At 56.0% G+C, this 20,769-nt stretch overlaps 1 protein-coding gene across 1 annotated transcript in view; it reads right to left on the bottom strand.

Annotated features, from left to right (window-relative positions):
- Positions 1-20,769, bottom strand: part of KIRREL3 (kirre like nephrin family adhesion molecule 3) — a 91,354-nt gene that overhangs the window by 29,302 nt on the left and 41,283 nt on the right. Inside the window, exons 4-5 of the mRNA XM_061202573.1 lie at positions 11,102-11,259; positions 2,258-2,408 (exon numbers count right to left, since the gene is read on the bottom strand). Of these exons, the coding sequence (XP_061058556.1) occupies positions 2,258-2,408; positions 11,102-11,259 (309 nt within the window). The remainder of the gene's footprint in view (positions 1-2,257; positions 2,409-11,101; positions 11,260-20,769) is intronic.

Here is a 20,769-nt window from a genome sequence, read left to right as displayed (position 1 = left end):
CCTGACCAGCTGGGGGGTTGGTGGGCGAAGGAGGGAGGCGCTGCACAGTGCTCACGACTGGCAGCCTGTTATAGGAGGCTTGGGTGTCTGTGTCTCCCACCCTCATTCCTCCCAGATTTGGCTCGTATCTGGAGAGAGCTCTGATTCACGGTCAATCTCAGGGCAGATAGAGAGCTCGGATGTCATTCGATCAAATCAGACAAGGAACTGGCATCTCTGGGGTGAGGTGTCAAGCTTAGGCCCGCACAGCTCGTGGGTGGTGGAGCCTCTCTGGATGTGGACTACTCCATCCTCCGGCATCTTGCTTCCTCTCCATAGCTGGGCCTGCTGCTCGATGCCACGCCTGCTGCCCGGAAGAAGCAGGCGGGTGTGGAGAGCCAAGGCTTGGACTGGGGTTGGGGAGGGCGGCATCCCTCTCAGGGTGACCCTGAACCTACATGACCCTCAGAGCGAGGGCCTCCCTCCCATCACCCTGGTCCTAGACCTGGCCAGAGCCCTCTGCTTGGTGCAGATGGGGGTGGGGGGGGTGTTAACAGCTGGTGAAAATGGCAAATACAAAACCTTCTCCAAGGCCTCAGCTGTTGTGTCTAGGTGTCCAGAGCAAGCCCATTTGAGGGTTTCAACTGTTTCTTCTGCCCTCTGGAACCTAAACGTCGCCTGCCAGGATTCCAGACGCTGAGAGAAGTTTGCTCCCTGGCTCCCAAGACGGGCTCTGGAAGCCCCAGGACACGGCCCCTGCAGACCCCAGATCCCTGGAGAGCCACGTGGAGCACAGAATCCAGACACTTAGATGAGCCAGGGCTGTTGGGAGGTGTTTCTAGGTGGATTTGAATTAAAATGAGTAAAATGACAAGGAAGAAACAAATGCCAGCCTGCAGCTCTGGCCTTGTCCTTCAGAGACTCCAACCAAAGCCACCAGCTCATGGTGGCCTCATGCTCTGTGGCAGGGAGGGGGGTTTAAGAGAAGAAAAGTCGACTTCCGAGGGCTGACACTTCCAACCTAAGCCAGTCCAGTATGGAGAGCAAAGCTGCTGGGCCCCTGTGTTGAGCTCACCTTTGTTCGCGGAGGCTGACGGGTACATTAGAGAGATTTTAGACCTTCAGGAGTCTCCTTTAGGGACTTTGGGAATGCAGTGCTGGAGGAGCTTTAAAGTGTCACTGCTCACGTGCGTCGTAATAACTGACCCTGGCTGAGGGCTCCCAGTGTGGACGTCTACAAGAGGAGTTCCCAGCGTGGCCTCTGGAGAGCTGGCTGCCCACCTCAGAAACCCATGCGGCCTGGGGGCCCTCGGTTTCCCAGATAGGGACCACAGTCATACCCTGGTCCGGGAAGATCCCACATGCTGCAGAGCAACTAAGCCCGTGCGCCACAACTACTAAACCTGCACTCTAGAGCCCACGAGCCACAACTACTGAGCCCACGAGCCACAACTACTGAAGCCCGCGCGCCTAGAGCCCGTGCTCCGCAACAAGAGAAGCCACCGCAATGAGAAGCCCGTGCACCGAAACGAAGAGGAGCCCCCACTCGCCACAACTAGAGAAAGCCCGTGCGCAGCAACTAAGACCCAATGCAGCCAAAAAAAAAAAGATTACATGAGATAATACGGGCAAAGTACGAGCTGACTGAGTGATGATTCCTCTTCCTCTTCCTCTTCTCTCCTTGACCGACCCTTCCAGGACAGGGCCTGGTGCTGTGCCTCCACTCTGGAGCCCTGGGTGTCCCTTCGGCTCCCAGCACCTCTGCTCTGGCTTCCTCTCCAAGGGAGGGTGTGAGGCTGCCTGGCTGGGCCGGCACTGCCAGGGCTGACCACCCTATTTGTTGGTGTGGAAGTTCTACCTTACACAGGTATGGAAATGGGGTTTCAACTTGTCGTTTGTAAAGGACCCTCATCAGTGATGTTTTCTTTTGTTTGTTTGTTTTTTGGCCGCGCTGCGTGGCAGGCGGAATCTTAGTTTCCTGACCAGGGATAGATCCCGTGCCCCCTGCAGTGGAAGCGCAGAGTCTTAATCACTGGACCGCCAGGAAAGTCCCCAGTGGTGTTTTTAAGAAGATTGTCACCGTCATCTCTGACAGTAAGAAGGACAAGATGGTCCTTTGGGTGCCCATACAAATCCGCTAGTCCCCGGGGTGGACTGACCCAGGTCCTGTCTCCAGCCCTCCTGCAGGGGTGTGGCTCTGGCCTGGCTACATCCCCCCACCCATGATCCGGGCAGGGGGTGCCGGGTGGTCCCTGCCCTGGGCTGGGTCAGTACTCACGCTGGATGTCGATGGTCACCGAGGTCTCCTTCCCTCCAGGGATGGCTTTGTTGGTGGCTCGGCACACGATGCTCTGCCCATTCTCCACATCGCCGGGGGAGATGAAGAGGGTACTCACGATGCTCTCACGCTTGCCGTCGCGAAGCAGGGTCTGCAGGGGGGAGAGAAGGCCCTTGTCACTTGTCACTCGGCTGTGACGGCCTGGGTGGGTCGGAGAGGACATGTGCCAGTCTTGGAGAGGAGGAGGGAGCCCTGTGGATGGAGGTGGGTCAGCTCAACACACCCAGCGAAGCCCGTCTCCATGCAGAGCCAGGGGTTACCCTTGGCTCCCTGGCCCAGCTGAGTGCTGGGCTTCGGCTGGAAAAATGAACTGGAAAATTTTCCATCATGTGTGAAAATCAGCCTGGACTTGCCCACCCTGACACATAAAAGAAACCAGGCTGGGCCTGACGGAAACCAGGTTCTATGTAGAAATGAACTTGTAACTATTCTGCCTCTGGTCTGGGGGTGTCTCTGGGTCTGCAGGAAGCTCTGAGATGGGCGCTACATGCAGGTGCTGTGGCCCCTGGGGATGACGCAGGCTGTAGAAGGGGGTACAGTTTGGGGGGTGGGGGTAAGGGCAGGGCTGGGAGGGATGTGGGCAGAATCAATGCACACTGACCATTTCATTACTTTACCTGTACAAACACTTTCAACGTTTCAATCGTTTCACTTCCTGACCTCATTAGAGCTCGGACCAAGCCACAGGCGGGACAGATGCCATCGTCTTTCATTTGACAGGTGAGAAAACAGGTGTGATCAAGAGAGGCTATGGAGCTTGATCAAACTCACTTCAAGTTGGTGGTGACATAAGTAAGAGGGTCCTGGAGTGGGTTGAATAGTATCCCCCCAATTCATGTCCACCCAGAACCTCAGACTGTGACCTTATGTGGAAATAGGGCCTTCACAACTTAGTTAAGTAACTAGTAATTAGTTAAGGATCTTGAGACAAGATCATCCTGGATGTAGAGTGGGCCCTAAATCGAGGGACTGGTGTCCTTGTAAGAAGAGGAAAAGACACAGGGAGAAACAAGGAAGGGGGCCATGGGAAGAAGGAGGCAGAGATTGGAATGATGCTGTCACAAGCCAAGGAAAGCCAGGAGCCCCCAGGAACTGAAAGAGGCAAGAAGATTCTCCCTCTGGGGCCTTTGGAGGAAGCACAGCCCTGCCCACACCTTGATTTTCCGCCTCTACAAGTGTGAGACAACACATTTTGGTTGTCTGAAGAACCAAGTTGTGGTACTTGGTTACAGCGGCCCTAGAAACTAACGCAAGCCTAAAGGTCTCCTGTCTTCCCTGTGACCGTGAGGTCATTCCTCACAGCCGCTGTTCCCCAACATTGCCGCTAGCCCCTCCCTCCTCTGAGCCCCCTTCCAGCTACTTCCCCATCCGTTTGCTGCCCTGCACCCTGAGCTCCCTGGTGGCCCACGAAGGTGGGTGCATACTGGGGAGGTGCAGTGTGCAGGCGGGTCACTTCAGGGGACGAGGTGGGGAGACTGGACTTGCTCAGTACACCCCAGGAAGGAACTTGATCCTGCAGCAGGGAGGTGCCGGATGCAGTCTTACTTCGCCATGATTGGAGCCAAGGAATAGATGGACAGACTCTACTTCCTCAACACCTCCCTGAAACTAACCATGACATCCTCTCTAATCCTCACAGGACCCTGGAAGGAAAGGTCTCCTAAATAACAGAAGGGAAAACTGAGTTCAAAGTGAGTCAGGAACTTGCTGGGCAGGGCTGGGATTTGCACTTGAGAATAGTGAGCCCTGAGCCCATGACCCTCCCACTGCAGCTTCCTGAGGACCTGGAAGCTGGGTGGTGTGATCCCCACTTAAAGGTGGGAACAGTTAGATGATTAAGTAGCTTCCGAGTTTAGCAGTGACGTGCAGGCGGCTGGGCCCTGCCTCTAGGTCCTCAGTTCAGTACCCTCCAACACTAGGAGGACAGGACGGGAGCTTCGGTCCAGAACAGCGCTCCCCGCTGTAAACAAAGCCAGACTCAGATGCCGGAGAGATCCGCAGAGCAGGGCAGCAGTCCCGGCCTGTTTCTCCTCTGCTCTAGAACGGCCTGGGCGCAGGCCTGCTCCTGTCCATATTCTCTCCCGGGACGTGGGGTGATGGTCTCAGCCCTGGGCGGAGGGGTCTCGGAGAGGGGCTGGGGGAGGGTGATACGGTCAGTCCCAGGAGCCGGTGGGGTGAGGGTCTTGAGCTCAGCCTCAGGGCCAGGGCGCTAACCTGGAGGCCGGCCCCCGGGGGTGGGGCTTGGCGTGCGGGCGGTGTAGCCCCGCCCAGCCGGAGCAGGGAGCTGCGGCCGCACCATCGTAACCTGCTGGCTCCGGCTCTGCTGACCGCACGCGTCTATAAATAGCCAAGCGATAATCAGAACAATTTCCTGGATGAAAATAAGACCTCGGGGCTGGGGTTGAGGAGGGAGGGAGATCGTATTGTTCTTCCCCCTGTCTTTTTCTTTACTTTTCCGTGGTGCTAACAAGGGGCATTTACATAAATTTTACTCTGCCAGGACCCCTCAGATTGATCTGCTGGAGGGGTGCAGGGCCGGTGGGAGGGGAGCCGGGGGCCCGAGCTCCTAATTAGGCCCCTGACTGCTGCCAGCTCCCCCGCACCCAGGGCGCTCCTCGCCCAGAATGATGATTAATGACATATTTACTGTGTCCGGGCGTGTGCTTTTCTGGGAAATAAAAATTCTGGTTCAAGTTGTTTGTTCCACCTAATTAGAGAAGGGGAGATGTGTTCATTAAACCGGGGGAGAGCTCAGCGCCCGCTCCCCAGTGGGGGCCCGCAGCTCGGCGGTGTGAAGGCGCGGCCACAGCGCGTTCCTGGGGAGGGAGCCGAGGGCAGGGCGAGGAGGGGGCCTTGGTCTTCTCACTCTGGTTTTCCTCCTTCCCTCGTTCATTCCTTCCGCATCTCCTCCCCTCTCCTTTCTTTCTCTTTTCTTTTCCATCATTCCTCTCTTATAAACCTCCACTATTCTCACATGCAAATGAAACCCTGGGACTCTGTGGCCTCCAGGTCCAGGCCAGGTGGCCACTCTCTCGTTTGCTGATTCTTGTCACTTCCCCGTCCTCCCTGCCCCTTCCCTCCCCTGAACTTGGCTCTGGGGACACACCCCCAGGCCCCCACCTTGTGCTTGAGAAACCTGCATAAGCACGCACTCAGCTTCAGGAGGGGAAGTGGGTTATTAGTGGTGAATCACTGTTTCTGGGGCCACCACCTCCAAGGCCTGGGGCAGCGTTGCCTCCAGCTTGGTGGGCACTAGGGTGACCCTGATGGCCTCTCCTGCGGGTGCCACCTGTGTGTGCAGATATGGACCAGGAGCGGGGCCTATATACCTCACCTGCACAGGGGTGAACACGCCAGGGCCTGTGTGCGTGTCCACCGGCCTCTGGTCCACTAACTGCTTCCAAAAAGCCTTCCTGACTGTCCCAGTGTCTGTGGGAGGCTTAGGGCTCATCTCTGGACCCTGCCTGTGCTGTGCTGCTTCCTGTCTGTGCATCCAGCCCCCCTGTCCCACCCCTGAGGGCAGGCACTTGGCATTCAATTGGCAGCGGTAGTGGGGGAGCTGGGCTGGCCAGGCGCAGACTGCACCCTGTGTGAGGTTATCCAGTGTGGGCAGCTGCCACCACTCTGCTCTTTCCAAAGCCCCTGGAGCCTCAGCTGGGCAGTGGAGAGCCAGGCTGAGCCCCAAGAGCTGGGAGGCCTCGTGACCACAGTTGAGGGAGGGTGGAGGTTTGGAGGGAATGCAGTGGGTGGGTGGCCCAAACCTGGTGCTAAATATAGGATGTTCATTGATATGCAAACAGCCTGGAAAGGGCTTGAGCCGGCCTGATTGCCTGGCAACAAGGCCTCCTCTCTTCTCCCTCCTCACTCACCTCCCCCACCTGCCATGTCCCTCAAGTTTTTTTAATCATCTCTCCGCCTCCCCTTCTTATAGCTGCCTGGGGACTCCATTGGTGCCTGTTATGTGGTTTGAATGAGGGCTGTCAGGGAAGGTGGAGATTTGCATGGTGCCTTTTGCCCCAGACCCTGTGTCTTCAGGGACCAACCCCCAGTTTTGTTCCCTGGGACCAGGAAGGATGCTCTTCACAAAGAAGGCCGGGATGAGTGGCAGCTGCACATCAAGTAGAGACTCTTGGCCCCTAAGATGGACAGATGGGATGGGGGGTACTGGGGTGACTGGTGGGGAGAGATTGCAGAGCTGGGCCCCAGTGAGGGCCCAGCGTGGAACCTAATGAGGCTCATTGGTCCTGGGGGTGGGTGGGTGGCCCCTTGGGCAGGCAGCAGTCTGAAGCTGGAGGAAGCAGAGGGGTAGGGCTGGAGGGTAAGGGGCTTCAAGGTAGAGATGTACACGACTGTACATCCTAAGACCAAGCGACCCTCCCCCTGTTCTGTGCGTCAGGGTCAAGGCCTCATCCCCCAGTGTGGCAGCTGCTGGGGTAGTAGCAGTTGGAGCAGGAATCTGGCTCCCAGGGAAGATCTCTCTCCGGCCTCAGCCCAGACTGTCTCCTCGCCTCTTCCACAGTCTGTCCTGCCTCCCCTGGTCTGCCTTCCAGATGAATGCCAGGTGGCCTCCGTTCTGGTGCCAGGCCCAGAGAAGACGGCCTGAGGCTGGGTGTCCAGGAAGAGAGGACTTGGAGAGAGGCCCTGCCATCCACTCCCCTGCTTCTGCAGCCAGGCACCTGCTGGGAGCTGCGGGCCCTCACCCAAACACCCGGGCCACGAGGGCTCTGGCGGCCGTGGGTTCAGGGAGAGGCCCCACAGCCTGTGCTGGTGCATCCTCTTCCCGAGGATTCTCCCAGGGCGAGGGACCTAGCCATCCTCTGTGATGCCATCCTCAGTCCCACCAGCCCATCCTTCCCCTGCTGGCCGCACGGTGGAGGAGCAAAACGAACACCCCACGAAACCTGGGCTGCTGTGTGACCTCTGGGGAGGGAGAACAGGGTGAGCGAGACGGGGCTCTGGGAGGAAGGGCCCAGTAATACCAGCGAACGTTTACGAAGCCCTGACTCTATGCCAGGCACTTTACACAGTGCTTTCAACGCATTATTCTTTCTACGTTTCAAAGCAATCCTAACAGGGGTCCGCAGTTATCATCTTTGCATTTTGCAGATGGGGAAGCTGAGGCGGAGAGCTGAAGTTACCGTAATATGTGATGGGGCTCAGGTTTGAACCAAGTTGGTAGGATCATGGGGCCTGCTCTACTATGACACTGTCACTCTCACCCAGGAAATGTGGCTGGCAGGGTGCAGCATGGGGACCTTGCAGATCAAGTGAGGGAAGGCAGTGATCCTAACAGCCTTGCTTCCCTCTGCCAGGCACTCTGCTCATTCAAGCCTCACGACCATCCTTTGAGGCAGGTGCCATTGCTCCCATTGTCGAGATGGGGACTCTCAGGCACAGCAAGGTTAGGGGGCTTGCCCATGGTCACAGAGCTAGAAGGAGGCAGAGCCTGGAATCAGGCTTCCCAGCCCCCTGGGCCCATGGGCTTAACCACCCACCATATGATAAATACTGAGGCTTCAGCTATGAGGGCTTTCAGGGCCGCCCTGTGGGATTTTTTTCTGTAGACGGTGGACCCTCCTTGACTTTGGGTACTTGTGTGTCCTCTCAACCTCTCTCTCTCCCTGTCTCTCTGTCTCTGTCTCTCTCTCAGCTGCTCATGCCCCCGGCCCCTTCTCTTGCATAGGCTGTCTGGGGCTGCTCTGCCTTTGGGACATCAGAAGTTCCTAGGTCAGTGGCACTTGCAGTCCTGGGGAAAGAGGGGGCAGCAGAGGGCTGGGCTCTGACAGCCCCCAGAGCGGACTCCATATGAGTATGGCTGGATGATCCAGCCTTCTCCGTGTGCCCCAAGTCACAGGTTTATAGCTTATCAGAGCTGGCAGGCCCCTGCTGTATGTAAATTGTGTCTCCCCCCAGAATTCATATGGTGAAGCTCTGACCCCCAATGGCACATATTTGGACATAGGGCCTTTAAAGAGGTAGTTAAGGTTAAATGAGGTCATAAGGGTGGGGCCCTAATCCAATAGGACTGGAGTCCTTATGAGAAGAGGTAGAGACACCAGAGATCTCTCTCTCTCTCTCTCTGTCTCTGAACACACAGAGGAAAGGTCATGTGAGGACACAGTGAGAAGACCGCTGTCTATAGGAAGCCAGGAAGAGAGGTCTCACCAGAAAGCAACCTCACTGGCACCTTGGTCTTGGACTTCCAGCCTCCAGAACCGTGAGGAATGCATGTCTGTTGTTTAAGCCACTGGTCTGTAGTATTTTATTATGGCAGCCCAAACAGACTAATACAGAGTGTCTGATCCAGCCCCTTTGTTTTACACACAGGAGCCTGAGGCTCAGGGAGTGACTTTCCTGAAGTTACACAGTAGGGATGGATCCCAGGGCCCTGGCTGGTGGTACCATCGTTCCTGTCGTGGGCTGGCGGGAAGGTGACAGGGTCGGGTTGGGCAGAGGGTGGAGCGTGGCCTCCCTGCTCTGGTCTGCAGGGGCACGGGGCTGGGCTCTCGGAGGGGCCTTCCCCTCATGGACGAGGCTGACGTGCTGGGGGCAATGTCCAGCAGGGTGACCCGGACCTTTTTCTTCCCCAGATGGGGGCATGTCCTCTGAGGGCAGAAATCTTGGCAGGGGCCAGGCTGGTCCAGCTTCAGGGAGGGACTGGACAGATGCCCAGACTGAAGGAACACCCCTTTCCTTCTTCACCCTCATCTGGATGATCCATCCCTGTGTCATATTTTTGTATTTCCTAACACAACAGGTGGCTCCAGCTCCGGATGTGAGTGCGAGATTTCTCTCACAGTAAAGCAGCTTCCCCCTGGAAGGACTCGTGCCCGAGGGAAGGCATTTGTCCTGGGTCTGGCACCAGCTCTGGGTGGGGGCCAGGGGCCCAGGCCTCGATCTGCAGGCTTGGAGCTGACTCCTTGGCTGGGTTTTCGGCTTTGGACAGGAAGGACACTCCCTCAGAGGAGGGACGGTCCTATCTCGTATCCTCCATGGATGGTGGAGGCCGTGCTCATCTTTCCAGGGCCCAGGAAGTTGGTGCACTGGGAGTGGGCAGCAGGCCGTGCCCCTCCTGCTCTCTGAGGCCAAGGAGGGCCAAGGGGAAAGGAGAGCCACGGTTCTGGCGGCCTGGGCCTCCCGCCTCAGAGCCTGATCCAGTCTCTGAGCAGCTGCCCATGTGTCTGAGGCTGCACGGAGAGGAGGAGGAGGCCCGCCATTGTGAGGACGGTCATCAGGTGAGAAGGGCCGTCGCTTCCCTTGTCTGTAGATCAGGGAGTCAGACCATCCCTCCCCAAGGTCCCGTTCATCTTTAAAGGCTCCGTGGTATGTCAACGCCGCCTGGAATTCTACTCACAGCCTCCTGGAGTGGAGTTTGGTGGGAGCTGTTTTAAAACGTGCCCAGGATTTTGTTTTTATTCAGGGTTGGTGAGGCCGACAGATCAGGAGAAGATGGCCATTGAAAAGGTAGTTTGGGGAATTCCCTGGCGGTCCAGTGGTTAGGACTCCGGGCTTTCACTGCCGAGGTTGTGGGTTCAGTCCCTGGTTGGGGAACTAAGATCCCACAAGCCATACGGCATGGCCAAAAAAGGAAAAAAGAAAAGGTAGTTTGTTACTCAGCTCCCTAGAAGAGGGGGCACACGACTCCATGTACAGCACTGGCCCCGCCGGAATGCACCGGGTCGGGCAGGAGGCAGAGGGAGCGAGGGGAAAGCACGGGTGCAAGCCTTTACTGTGGTTTTTGTGGGAAAGAATGGACGAGGCAGGGTAAGCAGCTGAACAGGTCTAGGATTGGAGGGTTAGAATAATTTCCGTGGGCTCTAAGCTATAGCGGTGGTCTCTGGTTACCTGGTATCCAGCTCTGCAGCGACTTAGGGTAGGGGGAGAGCGCCTGGGACTGCAGGAGTCCGATAGAGGAGGTGGTGAGGATGTGGACCCAGGGTGGTTTGGTTTGCACAGTAGAGGCCTGTTCCCAGCTGTTTGCTCTCTAGGCATTAGCTAGCCCTAGGAGGGACCGTCCCTCCTCAACTACAAGATGTCAAAGCATCATGAAATATAGAAAATAAAAACATGACAAATACAGGGGCCAGTTCAGGGCCCTTCCAGCTCATGGCACCTTGTGTGAATTAGAGAAAATCACCTCAGCCGGTAGGTACAGCAGATGCGGGGCTTGGTAAGGGATTATGGGCTGGATTCAGCACCCCTCCCCCACCCCAAGCCAGGCACCTGGGACAGGAAAGAACCTAAAGAGCCTCACCTTGCAGCTCTGGGAAGGTGGGCAGATTGACTAATAAAAATACAGACATCAGTTAAATTTGAATTTCAGATAAACAATGAATAATCTTTAGTATAAATATGGCCCATAGTACGGCCCATGTAATACTTGGGACATACTTACACTGAAAAGTTATTTGTTGTTTACCTGAGATTCACATTTAACTGGACATCCTGTATTTTATCTGGCAACCCTCAGCCCTGGACACCTCTGTCCCTGAGTCCTCTCCTCTGACCATGCTCTATTCTTAGGGTGACCAAGCTCAGCGATTACCCCAGGAAAGAGAGAAAGTGGAGGAGAGACAGAAAAGGTCAGATAAATAGAGCCAGAGCACGAGAGAGAAAAAGAGAGAAAAGGTGACAGTGCGCGCGAGAGAAAAAAGACAGAGAGAGAGAGACAACGAGCCAGGAACAAAAGGCGACAGAAAGTCATACAGGCAGAGCAAGAGCTGCAGAGAGAGGGGGAGAGCCGGCCCCTCCTGCAGCCCCTCCCCTCCTTCCACCCCGCCTCACCTTGGAGTAGGTGGCTCCATTGATCACCTCTCCCTTCCTCAGCCAGATGATGGAGGCTGCAGGCTTGGCGTTGTCTGCATGGCAGGTGAGGTTGAGGGGGTCCCCGGCCCGCAGGCTGATGACAGGCCCCCCCAGGATGACGGGGTCGTCGGGTGGCACTGCGGGGAGAGGAGGGGAGAGGTCAGGCTGAGGGCGCCCCTCCCCTCGGGCAGGGCTAGGTGGATTTTATGGAGCCGATGACAAACAGTAATTATCATTCTTTAATAAAATGTATAATCCCCTTGTAGGATAACAATAACAGCAACAGCAGCAGTAATCCTGACACAGGCATCGCGTGTTTATTTGCAGAGGACTCTCATGTCATCATTTCATCCCGCGCGGCAGCCCGTGACGGGACAGGGCAGGCGTCATTAGCTGTGATTTGCAGATCGGGAAGCACGGCACGGCTGCCTGGATCAGATCATTCTTTTTAACTTCTCTCTCCCTCTTTTAAAACAAAGCAGTGTCACATCTGTCGTCTGATTTAATCCTCACAACCATCTTGCCAGGTAAACATTATTATCCCAATTACGCAGATCTGGAAACTGAGGCTCAGCAGGACTAAGTGACTTGCTCAAGGTCACACAGTGCGTGAGTGGCAGAGCCAGGGCTGGAAGCAGGTCCCCTGACACTTGGAGCACCAGGCTGGCTGCTTCCCTTGCAGGGGACAGGTGACAGGCAACCCTTCAAGGCTGAGACAGTGTTTCAGAGGGCTGGGCATCTCCTTAGCACTTTATTCTCCCTCATCCCAGAGTCAGAATGAATCTCTCTTGCCTGGTCCTTCCACCCCATTTCATAGCAGCGTGGTCCCCGCCAAGAGACGGGGACTGCCAGGAGGAGAGTGATGCCTCCCATAGCGCCCGGCACAGGGCCCGGTGCCTGGTGGAAGCTCCATACACGTTTGCTAACTCCAGTGCAATCACGCCTTTGATCCCCATGACGACCGTGCGACGCGGGATGGGCAGTTATGATGATGAATGACCACTGTTCGGAGAAGAGGCCCAGAGAAGTTAAGTGACTGGCTTAAGGTCACAGAGCCTCTTCTGAGGTTCGTGCTTGTGGACTCACGAGGGTCTCAGGCCTCTGCTTTCCCTGCCTCTCCTCCCTGGACAAACCAGAAGGGGCAGGGCTCCTTGGAGACCACCTGAGGAATCCCTGGCCTTCTTCCCCAAGGAGGGGCTGGTCAGGAGGGCTGAGCTGCGTGTTTGCTCAGTGAATGGGTGAAGGGGTCATTAGGTGAGAGTTGGGGTCCTCACACAAAGGGCCTTCTTTGCCCAGTAGCCAGAGAAAGTCCATCCTTCCAGCCAGGCCCTGTGCGACCTTCTGGGCCCGTGGGCAGGAAGGCAGCCTCTCCAGGCAGTGGAGGCACGTCCAGACCCAGCAGCTCTGCCTTCCAGCCCCTCCCCACCCAGGGCACCCCCAGCAACCTGCTGGCTTCCCTCCGCTCCCCAGGGCCCATCCCTGCCCCCGCACCCGCCAGGCTCCTCAGGAAACTCCAGGAGACCCTGGGGCCAGGTAAGTACTTGAAGCAGCATGCCTCCAGCTAGTGGCTCTGCCCCCTCCCTTTCCGGCCTCCAGGACGTCTAGTTCAGAACTACAGCCCCGGCGAGCGCCATCCCCCAAGTCTCTATTTCCTAAGGGAAAAAAAACCCTTCTGGCTTCCAAGTTGCTCTCATCAGCCCCAGAACTCCACCGTGATCCTGGCCCAGGGAGGAAGTCGGCCTCATTCAACCCTGCCCAGCCTCCTAGGGGGCCCTGGGTGCAGGCAGATGGTGGGTGTGGGCCGGACAGTAAAGACAGCCTCCTACCCCGCCCTCCCTTTACCCCCTCATTAGTGCCAGAGGCCTCCTTGGTGCTGTGCGGCCAGAGAGCCACAGGGAGGCTAATGAGGGCTTTACAAGTGCTGGGGAGGGGATTTTATCTCCTTGCTTTGGGCCGGCCCTTCCAGCAGGGAGGGCTGGGCTGGGCTCCTGCCCCCTCCCTCCGTGGTGGCGGCTTTCTCCCCGTGAGCTGTTTGATGCATGTGCTCAGGCTCAGCTTGCTGAGGGCCAGGGAGACTGGAAAGAACCATCCGAAGCTTCCGGAACAGAATCAACACCTGGCCATCCTGTCTCCGTGGCCTCCCCAGTGCTGAGCCCAGGGGGCGAGATTGTGGACGTGCCCTAAACCAGAGGCCGAAGTGGGAAGGCAGTCCCTTGCCCAGTTTTATTTCCTCAGATATAAAATGTGGAAGTACAACAGGGGATCTGGAATGTTCCCCCAGCACTGACATTTGTTGGGCCCGAGACAGTGGTTCTCACTGCAGTTTACAATATTCTGGGGGAGGTTTTAAACGTCCCATCGCCAGGCCACACCCTGACCAGCTGAATCCCCATTTCAGGGGGTAGACCAGAGCATCAGGGCATTTTAAAGGTCACAGAGGATTCTGCTGTGTGACCAGGTTTGAGAACATAGTGTCTCTGGGCCTTTGCTCAGTGTAACCACCTGTGATCATGGCACGGAGACAGAAGGTGCCTTTCCAAAAAGCAAATGCAGCGAGGGGCCGGGACCTTCCTTCCTGCTTCTCTAGTGCTGTGTTTGGAATGTCGGGTTAGAGGAGGGGACTGGGGAGTGGGCCTGTGCTGTGTGATCCTTAGGCGCACGTGCCCGCACATACACACACCCCCCCCCCCCCAGAATGGGCCCTGATTACATCTTCCCAAATAAGTGGTTATCACGCCGGTTGTTCACGTAACCATGCATTATGGATCGGCCTTCGCCTCGGTGCACACCAGATGGGGTAGGAGGGGGTGTGGATGGGGGCTGGGGTGGGGGAGGGTGGGAGGGGGAGGAGGGGGGAGGTTGGGGGCCCGCAGGCTGAATAGAAATCAACAGTCGCTCCTGGCAGCTGTGGTCCTGACAGGAGGTGGGGTGACTCATTACATCTCCATTCAGACCCGGGCCCGGAGCTGGGGGGCCAGGAGGGGAGAAAGTCTCGAGAAGCCCGAGCCTGGAGATGCATTATTATCCCCCTCCCAGGATTGGTTATTATTCTGAACCACTATAGAGCTTGGTCTCCTAATATTTAATCACAGGGAAGGTGGAAGCGTTAGCCTTTTGTGATTAATCCGGAGATGAAAATAGTTGACTGTTTTGGTGTTGAGCTTGTTGCCGGTCAGGAGAAGTGCATTAACTGTTGGGTGACTGAGGCCTGGGAGGACTTGATGGAGCCCGGGCAGAGCGGGTGCCAGGAGCTGGAAGCCAGCTCAGGGGTCACACCCTCCCTGGGACAGGGGCTGGCTCCGGGGCGCTGCTTTTGAAAGGGACACATCATGCGAATTAGGGTTCTACAGTGGGGGGGGGGGGGTGCCTGGCTCTTTGCCATTTACCCTCCTGTCATCCAGGATTTGGGCAGGCGGCTGGGGGCCTTCCTCCTTGCTCTGCCCGCCTCTGGCCATCAGCCGTGTAGACAGTGCCACGTGCGTGGGTGTACAGTGCGGAGGCCCCGCGCTCCCTGTGTGGGAGGGAGCCCCTGAGGACTTTCTCCCGGCTCTGCTGCCCAGGGCAAGCGGGCTTCAGTGGAGAGGCGGGCAGGTGTGTGAGGCCAGAGAGCACGGTGGCTTCCCAAAGTCACAGGGAGCGAGGGTAAGAGGATGGGGAAGTGCATCCTGGCTCCATCTCCGGGGTAAAGCTTTCATCTGTTTTATGTACTAGGGTTCTTCATACCATTTTACAGCAACGAGAGATTCTGTGGCTAAAAGTTGTATGGGACCGATCCCCAGCCCCACAGCTATCTCTAAGACGTGCTCCTGTGATCAGAAGGCCTCCTGCACTAGAGCATAGGCTAGGGGTGACCATCTGACTGTCCTGCCCGCAGGACATCGGCTGGAAAGAGAGCAGAGTGGAGCTGGGCTCAGAGGGCTTCCGCCTCATTCTGGAACTGCTCACTGCCTCTGTGCCCAGCTCATTTGACTCCTTGGTCTTGGTTTGCCGGGTTGGTCAACCTTGCCCCAACAGGCTGGGAAAATTCTCTCGGTGCCAGGCCATGGGCAGCGCTGTGGGGTTTCCTCCAAAGTCCAGTTGGTCACCTAAGTGGCCCCCTCCAGCCCGCTGGGCTTCCAGGGTTCCCCAGATGCTCCGTCAGCCCAGATGGTTGGTCCCCAGAGATGGGGGATGGGACACATCTGCCAGCAGAGGCCAGCAGCCCGGACACAGAGCTTATGTTGCCAGGGGCAGAGGTGGGGCGGTCAGCGGGCCATCCCCCCGCCCCCATCAGTACCGGGAGCACCTTGTAGACGCTGAGCTCTCTGGAGGGCAGGCCCGGGTCTTGTTCAACTCACGTGCAGTGCCTTCTCCACAAGCGGGCTGTTCAAACACAGTCTGGTTGTGTCACTGCTCTGCTCCAAGCTCTCTGGGGCCTCTGCACTGTCCCTGGAACGTAATCTGAAATCCTCTCTGTTGTCTATAAGCACCTGCACCCCGGGTCCTGGCCTGCCTCTGGGACCCGGCTTCCTTCCACTCAGCCACTCAGCCCTCACCACGCCCCGCCCCAGGGCCTTTCCGTCTGGAATGTTCTTTTCTGTGTCTTTGTCTTGCTGGCTTCTCCTTGTCAGTGATGGCGCAGCTTAAATGCCACGTCCTCTGCGAGGCCTGGCCACCCCGTGTAACAGCCCCTCATGACTCTCTGTCACACCAGCCCCCTTGCCTCTTTATCACCGGGTTCATTTGTATCTCCCCTTACGGAAAGGAGGCTCCCTGACAGCAAAGAAAGACCTTGTCTCTCTTGGTCACTAGATCAGTGCCTGGCACACAGTACGTGCTCAGTAAATGTTTGTTGAATGAATAAATGAAAGATCCCTGGGTGAGGGGTCTGGCATAGGCGTTTGCTTCCGAGGCCAGCAGTTTTTATGCTGTGTGTGTGCAGCGGTGGGTAGAGTTGGGGTGGCGGGCAAAGAGGAGGGGCCTCCCACCCCTCGCGGGGACAGGAACTCCCTATGGTGGGACCTTGGGGAGTGGTTGCTTCCTGCCGTTTCTGGAAAGGAGGAGCCCAGGCGGGAGGGCTTGGGGTGGTGGGGTGGTTCTCGGCTGGTTTTCTCGGTAGCACCAGACCCCTCGGTCGAGGAGGGACCCCGGCTGATTTGTCTGGATCATAGGCTAGGGGGAGGTCTGCGGCAAGCAGGGTGGCAGCTCGGAGGGCTGCTGGCTTGGAGGGAAGAGGAGGTGTGCCTTCCACGGTGCTTTTCTCTGCTTTTAAGGGTCAGTGTTCAGCCCCAGGCCCCAGGGAGTCAGGAAGGGGTGGGGAGCGGACTGAGTTTGTGCTGAGAGTGGGGGAGCTGACTGGAGGGGAGGGAGGACCCCCAGGGGCCTCCGAGCTCATCCTAACCAGCACCTCCCACACTCCAGAACCTTCCTTCCTCCCAGTGTCCCGGGTGCACGGCCAGTGTTCCTTCCTTCCCTCCTGAAATTGATGTCTCCACGTCTTTCTTTCAGCCTCTTTCACGCCCCAATCTGAGCCCATAGTGGTCGAGTAAAGCCAGACCCAGCCTGCCCTCTTGAGCTGGTAGGGTGAACTTTGTTACTCAAAGCGTGTGCCTGGGATGGAGCTGCAGCCTCCACGTCACCCGGGAGCTTGTTAGAAACGCAGGCACTTGTGCTTCACCTCAAGAGCTCCTGAATCTGGATCTGTGATTAAAAATGACCCAGATAATTTGTATGTACGTTAAAGTCTGAGGAACACTGCTCTGGAGGGCTCCTAGGATGATTACAAACTGATAAGTGCTTTGGAAAAAAGGCGCATCTGACAGTGAGAACACGTGTGGGGACCTCTGTGCCTTGGTTGGTGCCTTTCCCTCCATGACTTCCTGGGGTAGTGTCCTGCTCACTAGACACTAGATTTAGAGGTGGACCCCAGTATGAATGTGTTTCATAACAGGTTCCTTTGGGACTTCCCTGGTGGCGCAGTGGTTAAGAATCCGCCTGCCAATGCAGGGGACACAGGTTCGAGCCCTGGTGTGGGAAGATCCCACGTGCTGTGGAGCAACTAAGCCTGTGCGCCACAACTATGAAGCCTGCGCTCTAGAGCCTGCGAGTCACGACTACTGAGCCTGAGCGCCACAACTACTGAAGCCTGTGCGCCTAGAGCCCGTGCTCTGCAACAAGAGAAGCCGCCGCAATGAGAAGCCCTCACACCTCAGATAGGAGTAGCCCCTGCTCGCCACAACTAGAGAAAAAGCCCGCATGCAGCAACGAAGACCCAACGCATCCAAAAAATAAAAAATAAAAATAGAAGGTTCTTTTGCTTGGGCAGTTCTTTAACTTGGGATGCTGGGGTCCTTCTCCTCCTGGATCATTCTTACCCAGCCTTCCAGATTTAGCTAAGGGGTTGCCCAGTCCATGAGGTCTTTCTGGATCTCCCAGTTGGACCAAGTGGCTTTTGTCTATGATCCCATAGCATCCCGGGCATCCTTCTGTCTCAATATCTCACCTCTTCTATGGAAATGATCCGAGTGTGTTTGCCTTTCCCTAGACTGCACCCTCATCCGTCCTGGTCCTCGTCACCTGACAGAACACCTGCCGCTCCAGGGTCATCCCTTGTATGTTTGCTGAGCTGAACCTGGCTTGAGTCCATCCCTTTACAAGCTGTATGATGTGCGGGTGACATATATAATCTGACAACGTTTGCCCTCTTATCTGGGAAGTGGGGCAATAAAGATACCTGCAGGTTGTTGTGAGGATTACCTTTATGATATGAAGAATGAGGAGGGAGGTTTGTAAAGGGCTAGACAAATATGGACTATCAGGTCCAATTTTTAAGAATGACATTTAGTTTTGTTTATGTGGACGGCACTGGGCCAAGGGTCCTCTTATGTCATTCTCAGTTTTCCTCGAAACGGGTGCTCTTAGGACCTCCATTTTATAGACTAGGAAACTGGGGCTCAGGGAGGGCAAATTACTTAGCTAGATAACACAGCAGGTAAGGGGTAGGGTTGGGATTGAGACCCAGGTTTGTTTGCCCCTGTGATATGTTCTGCCAGCATCAGAGCAGCACCCAGAGCCGCCCGTGAAGCTGGGGCTGTGCCTCACAGCCCGTCCCGTCAACCCTCCTGCCCCAGTCCTGACTCTTTATCCCTATGCATTCAGACCCCGCACTCCCGTCCCCCAGCCTGATTTCCGACGGCTCGATGACGCACGGGCCTGACTCGCAGTTTGTGTTGGAAAGAGATGTCTGCTAAGGGGGAGGAGGAATGATTTCTGCCGTTCAGATCCACGCTTCGCTCACCTTTGTCATTCTGCCCTGTTGTCAGGTTCTGGGCCCCATGCGACCCCAGCCTCCAGCTTCCTCGCTCACTTTGATGCGCCACCTAATGGCCAAAGTGCAGAACCGCAGTCTGTAAAGACACGACTGGGATGGGCCTGCTTTTAAGGGTTGGCTTCTCAGGGCCAGCTCACTAGACGTGTATTCAGAAAATCTATATTGAGTATCTACTATGTGCCAGGCCCTGCTCAAAGCAGCGGGGACGCAAAACTCCTGCCTTGGTGGAGTTTATATTCCAGTGGGAGAGACAGACAATACACGGGTAAATACACAATACAATGTTGGTCGGTAGTAAGTACTAAGGAAAAAAAAGGACCAAGTGAGGGAATAGAGAAATCCTAAACTGGCCTCTAGGATTCTCTTCTGGTTTTCACCCATCCTCTCTGGATGCTACTTTCTGTCTTCTTCCCACCCGTAACGGGTGGTCTTCCCCAGGGATTCTCAGGCCTGCTTACATCCTTCTGTACACTATCTGTGGAGAAGCACAAGGCTTTCCTGTGGACGCAGCCAACATCTGCACACCGATAAATCCCAAATAGGCATAACTTCTATTTGGGGGAATGGCACCACCATTCCATGACTGAAGCCAGAAATCTGCACGTCTTTCTGAATTCCACTCTCCTGCATCCGGCATTACGAACCGTCCTGGTTAATTCTCTGAAATATCTCTCAAATTTGTCTCTCCCTTTCCATGCCCAACAGTCTTCCTCTCTCAGGCCCTCATCATTTCTTACTTGGGTTACAATACCTAACGCCCTCTGCTCTACCCTCCACACTGTTCCAGAGTGATCTTTGCAAAGGTTTGATATTCACCCATCCACTCAGTCATTCATTCACTCACCATTTGCTGAATTTCTAGCAGTCCTCTGTTTAAAATCTTTCAAAGGTCCCCCACTGCCATCTGGATAAAGTCTGAACTTCTTGGCTCTTGCCAACCCCTCCTGCTTCATTTTCCATCACTTCTAATGTGTTCTTACGGATGAGAATCACCTGCAACTCCTGGAATAAGTCACTCTTCCCCAACTGTCACTTTCCCTTTCCTTGGCTAACTTGAAAGTCAGGCAGCTTGGGTTCACGTGCTGAGCCCTACACTTACTAGCTTGTGGCCATGGCCAACTTTCTTAGCCTCTGTGTGCCTCAGTTTCCTCATTTGTAGACTAGAAAATATAATAAAACCAGATTTGCTGTGTAGCTCCCAGGATCAAGTGAGATGCAGTGTGGGAAAACACTTTATCAATGGTCCAGTGTTGTAGAGAGGTTATTTGTTCTCCAGGCAGACTGGGCTCTTCCCTTGAAAGATGGTGGGCAGAGTGCCTGGGGCTTGTGAGTCTCGTGCTCTGTTTCCCTGGGGAAGCAGAGGTCTCTCTCCGCTCTCCCCACATGCTGTGCCCATGAGAGTGAGGCCGTTACGCTAGACGGCTGCAAAGGCGTACGTGCGCCACTGACCCCGTGTGGAGTCGAGGTGAGCACCTCCTCTGGGCTCGGCCAAATCGCTGGCTTACAGAATCAGTAAGTTTGCAAAAGCTAACCGATGCACTCAGTAGTAACCTGCTGTCCGGTGTGCTCCTGGAAGATGGCCCGGAGCGCTGGGCTCCTGTAGTAGTCCCAGCACTGGGCCCGTGGCCGCGACCCTGTCCGCTCTGCTCCAACCCTTTCCACCTCCGTGATGGTCGGGGACCATCCCACAGGCTCCATCTCTGCTACTCACAATGCCCATCGCTCCCTGCTGCTCCGGGATAAAACCCAGTTCACCTGCATGGAGCGCATCCAAGGCTCTCTCCAGCTAGGCCTTCTTTCTCCAGCTCTTTCTCGTGTGCTTTCCTTGGATGGGTCTGTTCACCTCTCTGCAAGGATAGCCTCACCTTTACAACTACATGCTTAGGTTTGTGAAGTTCCCTCTGCCGAGAATGTCCCCATCCCGAGTCTTAACAGGCTGGAATCCCATCCTCTCTCCAAGCAGCTCAAAGGCCACCTTTGCCTTGTTAACTCTTGGTCATTCTTTACTGTCACCTCCTCCGGGAAGCCCTCTCTCAATCTCAGCCCTTGCCCTAAGACCATGTGCCAACTCCATGAGCTCGTGTGGCCATTGGTCGCTGTGAGCTCCTTGAGGACTGGCCCTCGCCGGGTTCTTCTTTCTATCCCAGTACTTAGTACCGTGTGCAGCTCAGAGGGAGCCTCAATAAATCTTGGTTAGCTGGTGCCTTGTCTGATCCCACTGAGCTTGAAGAAAACGTCCCCTGCTCCCTTAGCACTAGCCTTTTATGCTGGCACCCACCGTGGTCCCCGTTACGTTGATCTGTGGACCTGTTTCAGGTTCCCTACAGCTCCAGGAGGA

The sequence above is a fragment of the Eubalaena glacialis genome, chromosome 10, assembly GCF_028564815.1.
Source record: "Eubalaena glacialis isolate mEubGla1 chromosome 10, mEubGla1.1.hap2.+ XY, whole genome shotgun sequence".
In the NCBI taxonomy this organism is placed as follows: domain Eukaryota; kingdom Metazoa; phylum Chordata; class Mammalia; order Artiodactyla; family Balaenidae; genus Eubalaena; species Eubalaena glacialis.
Note: the sequence above shows the minus strand (reverse complement) of the source record. Positions and strands in the feature narration are given on the sequence as shown.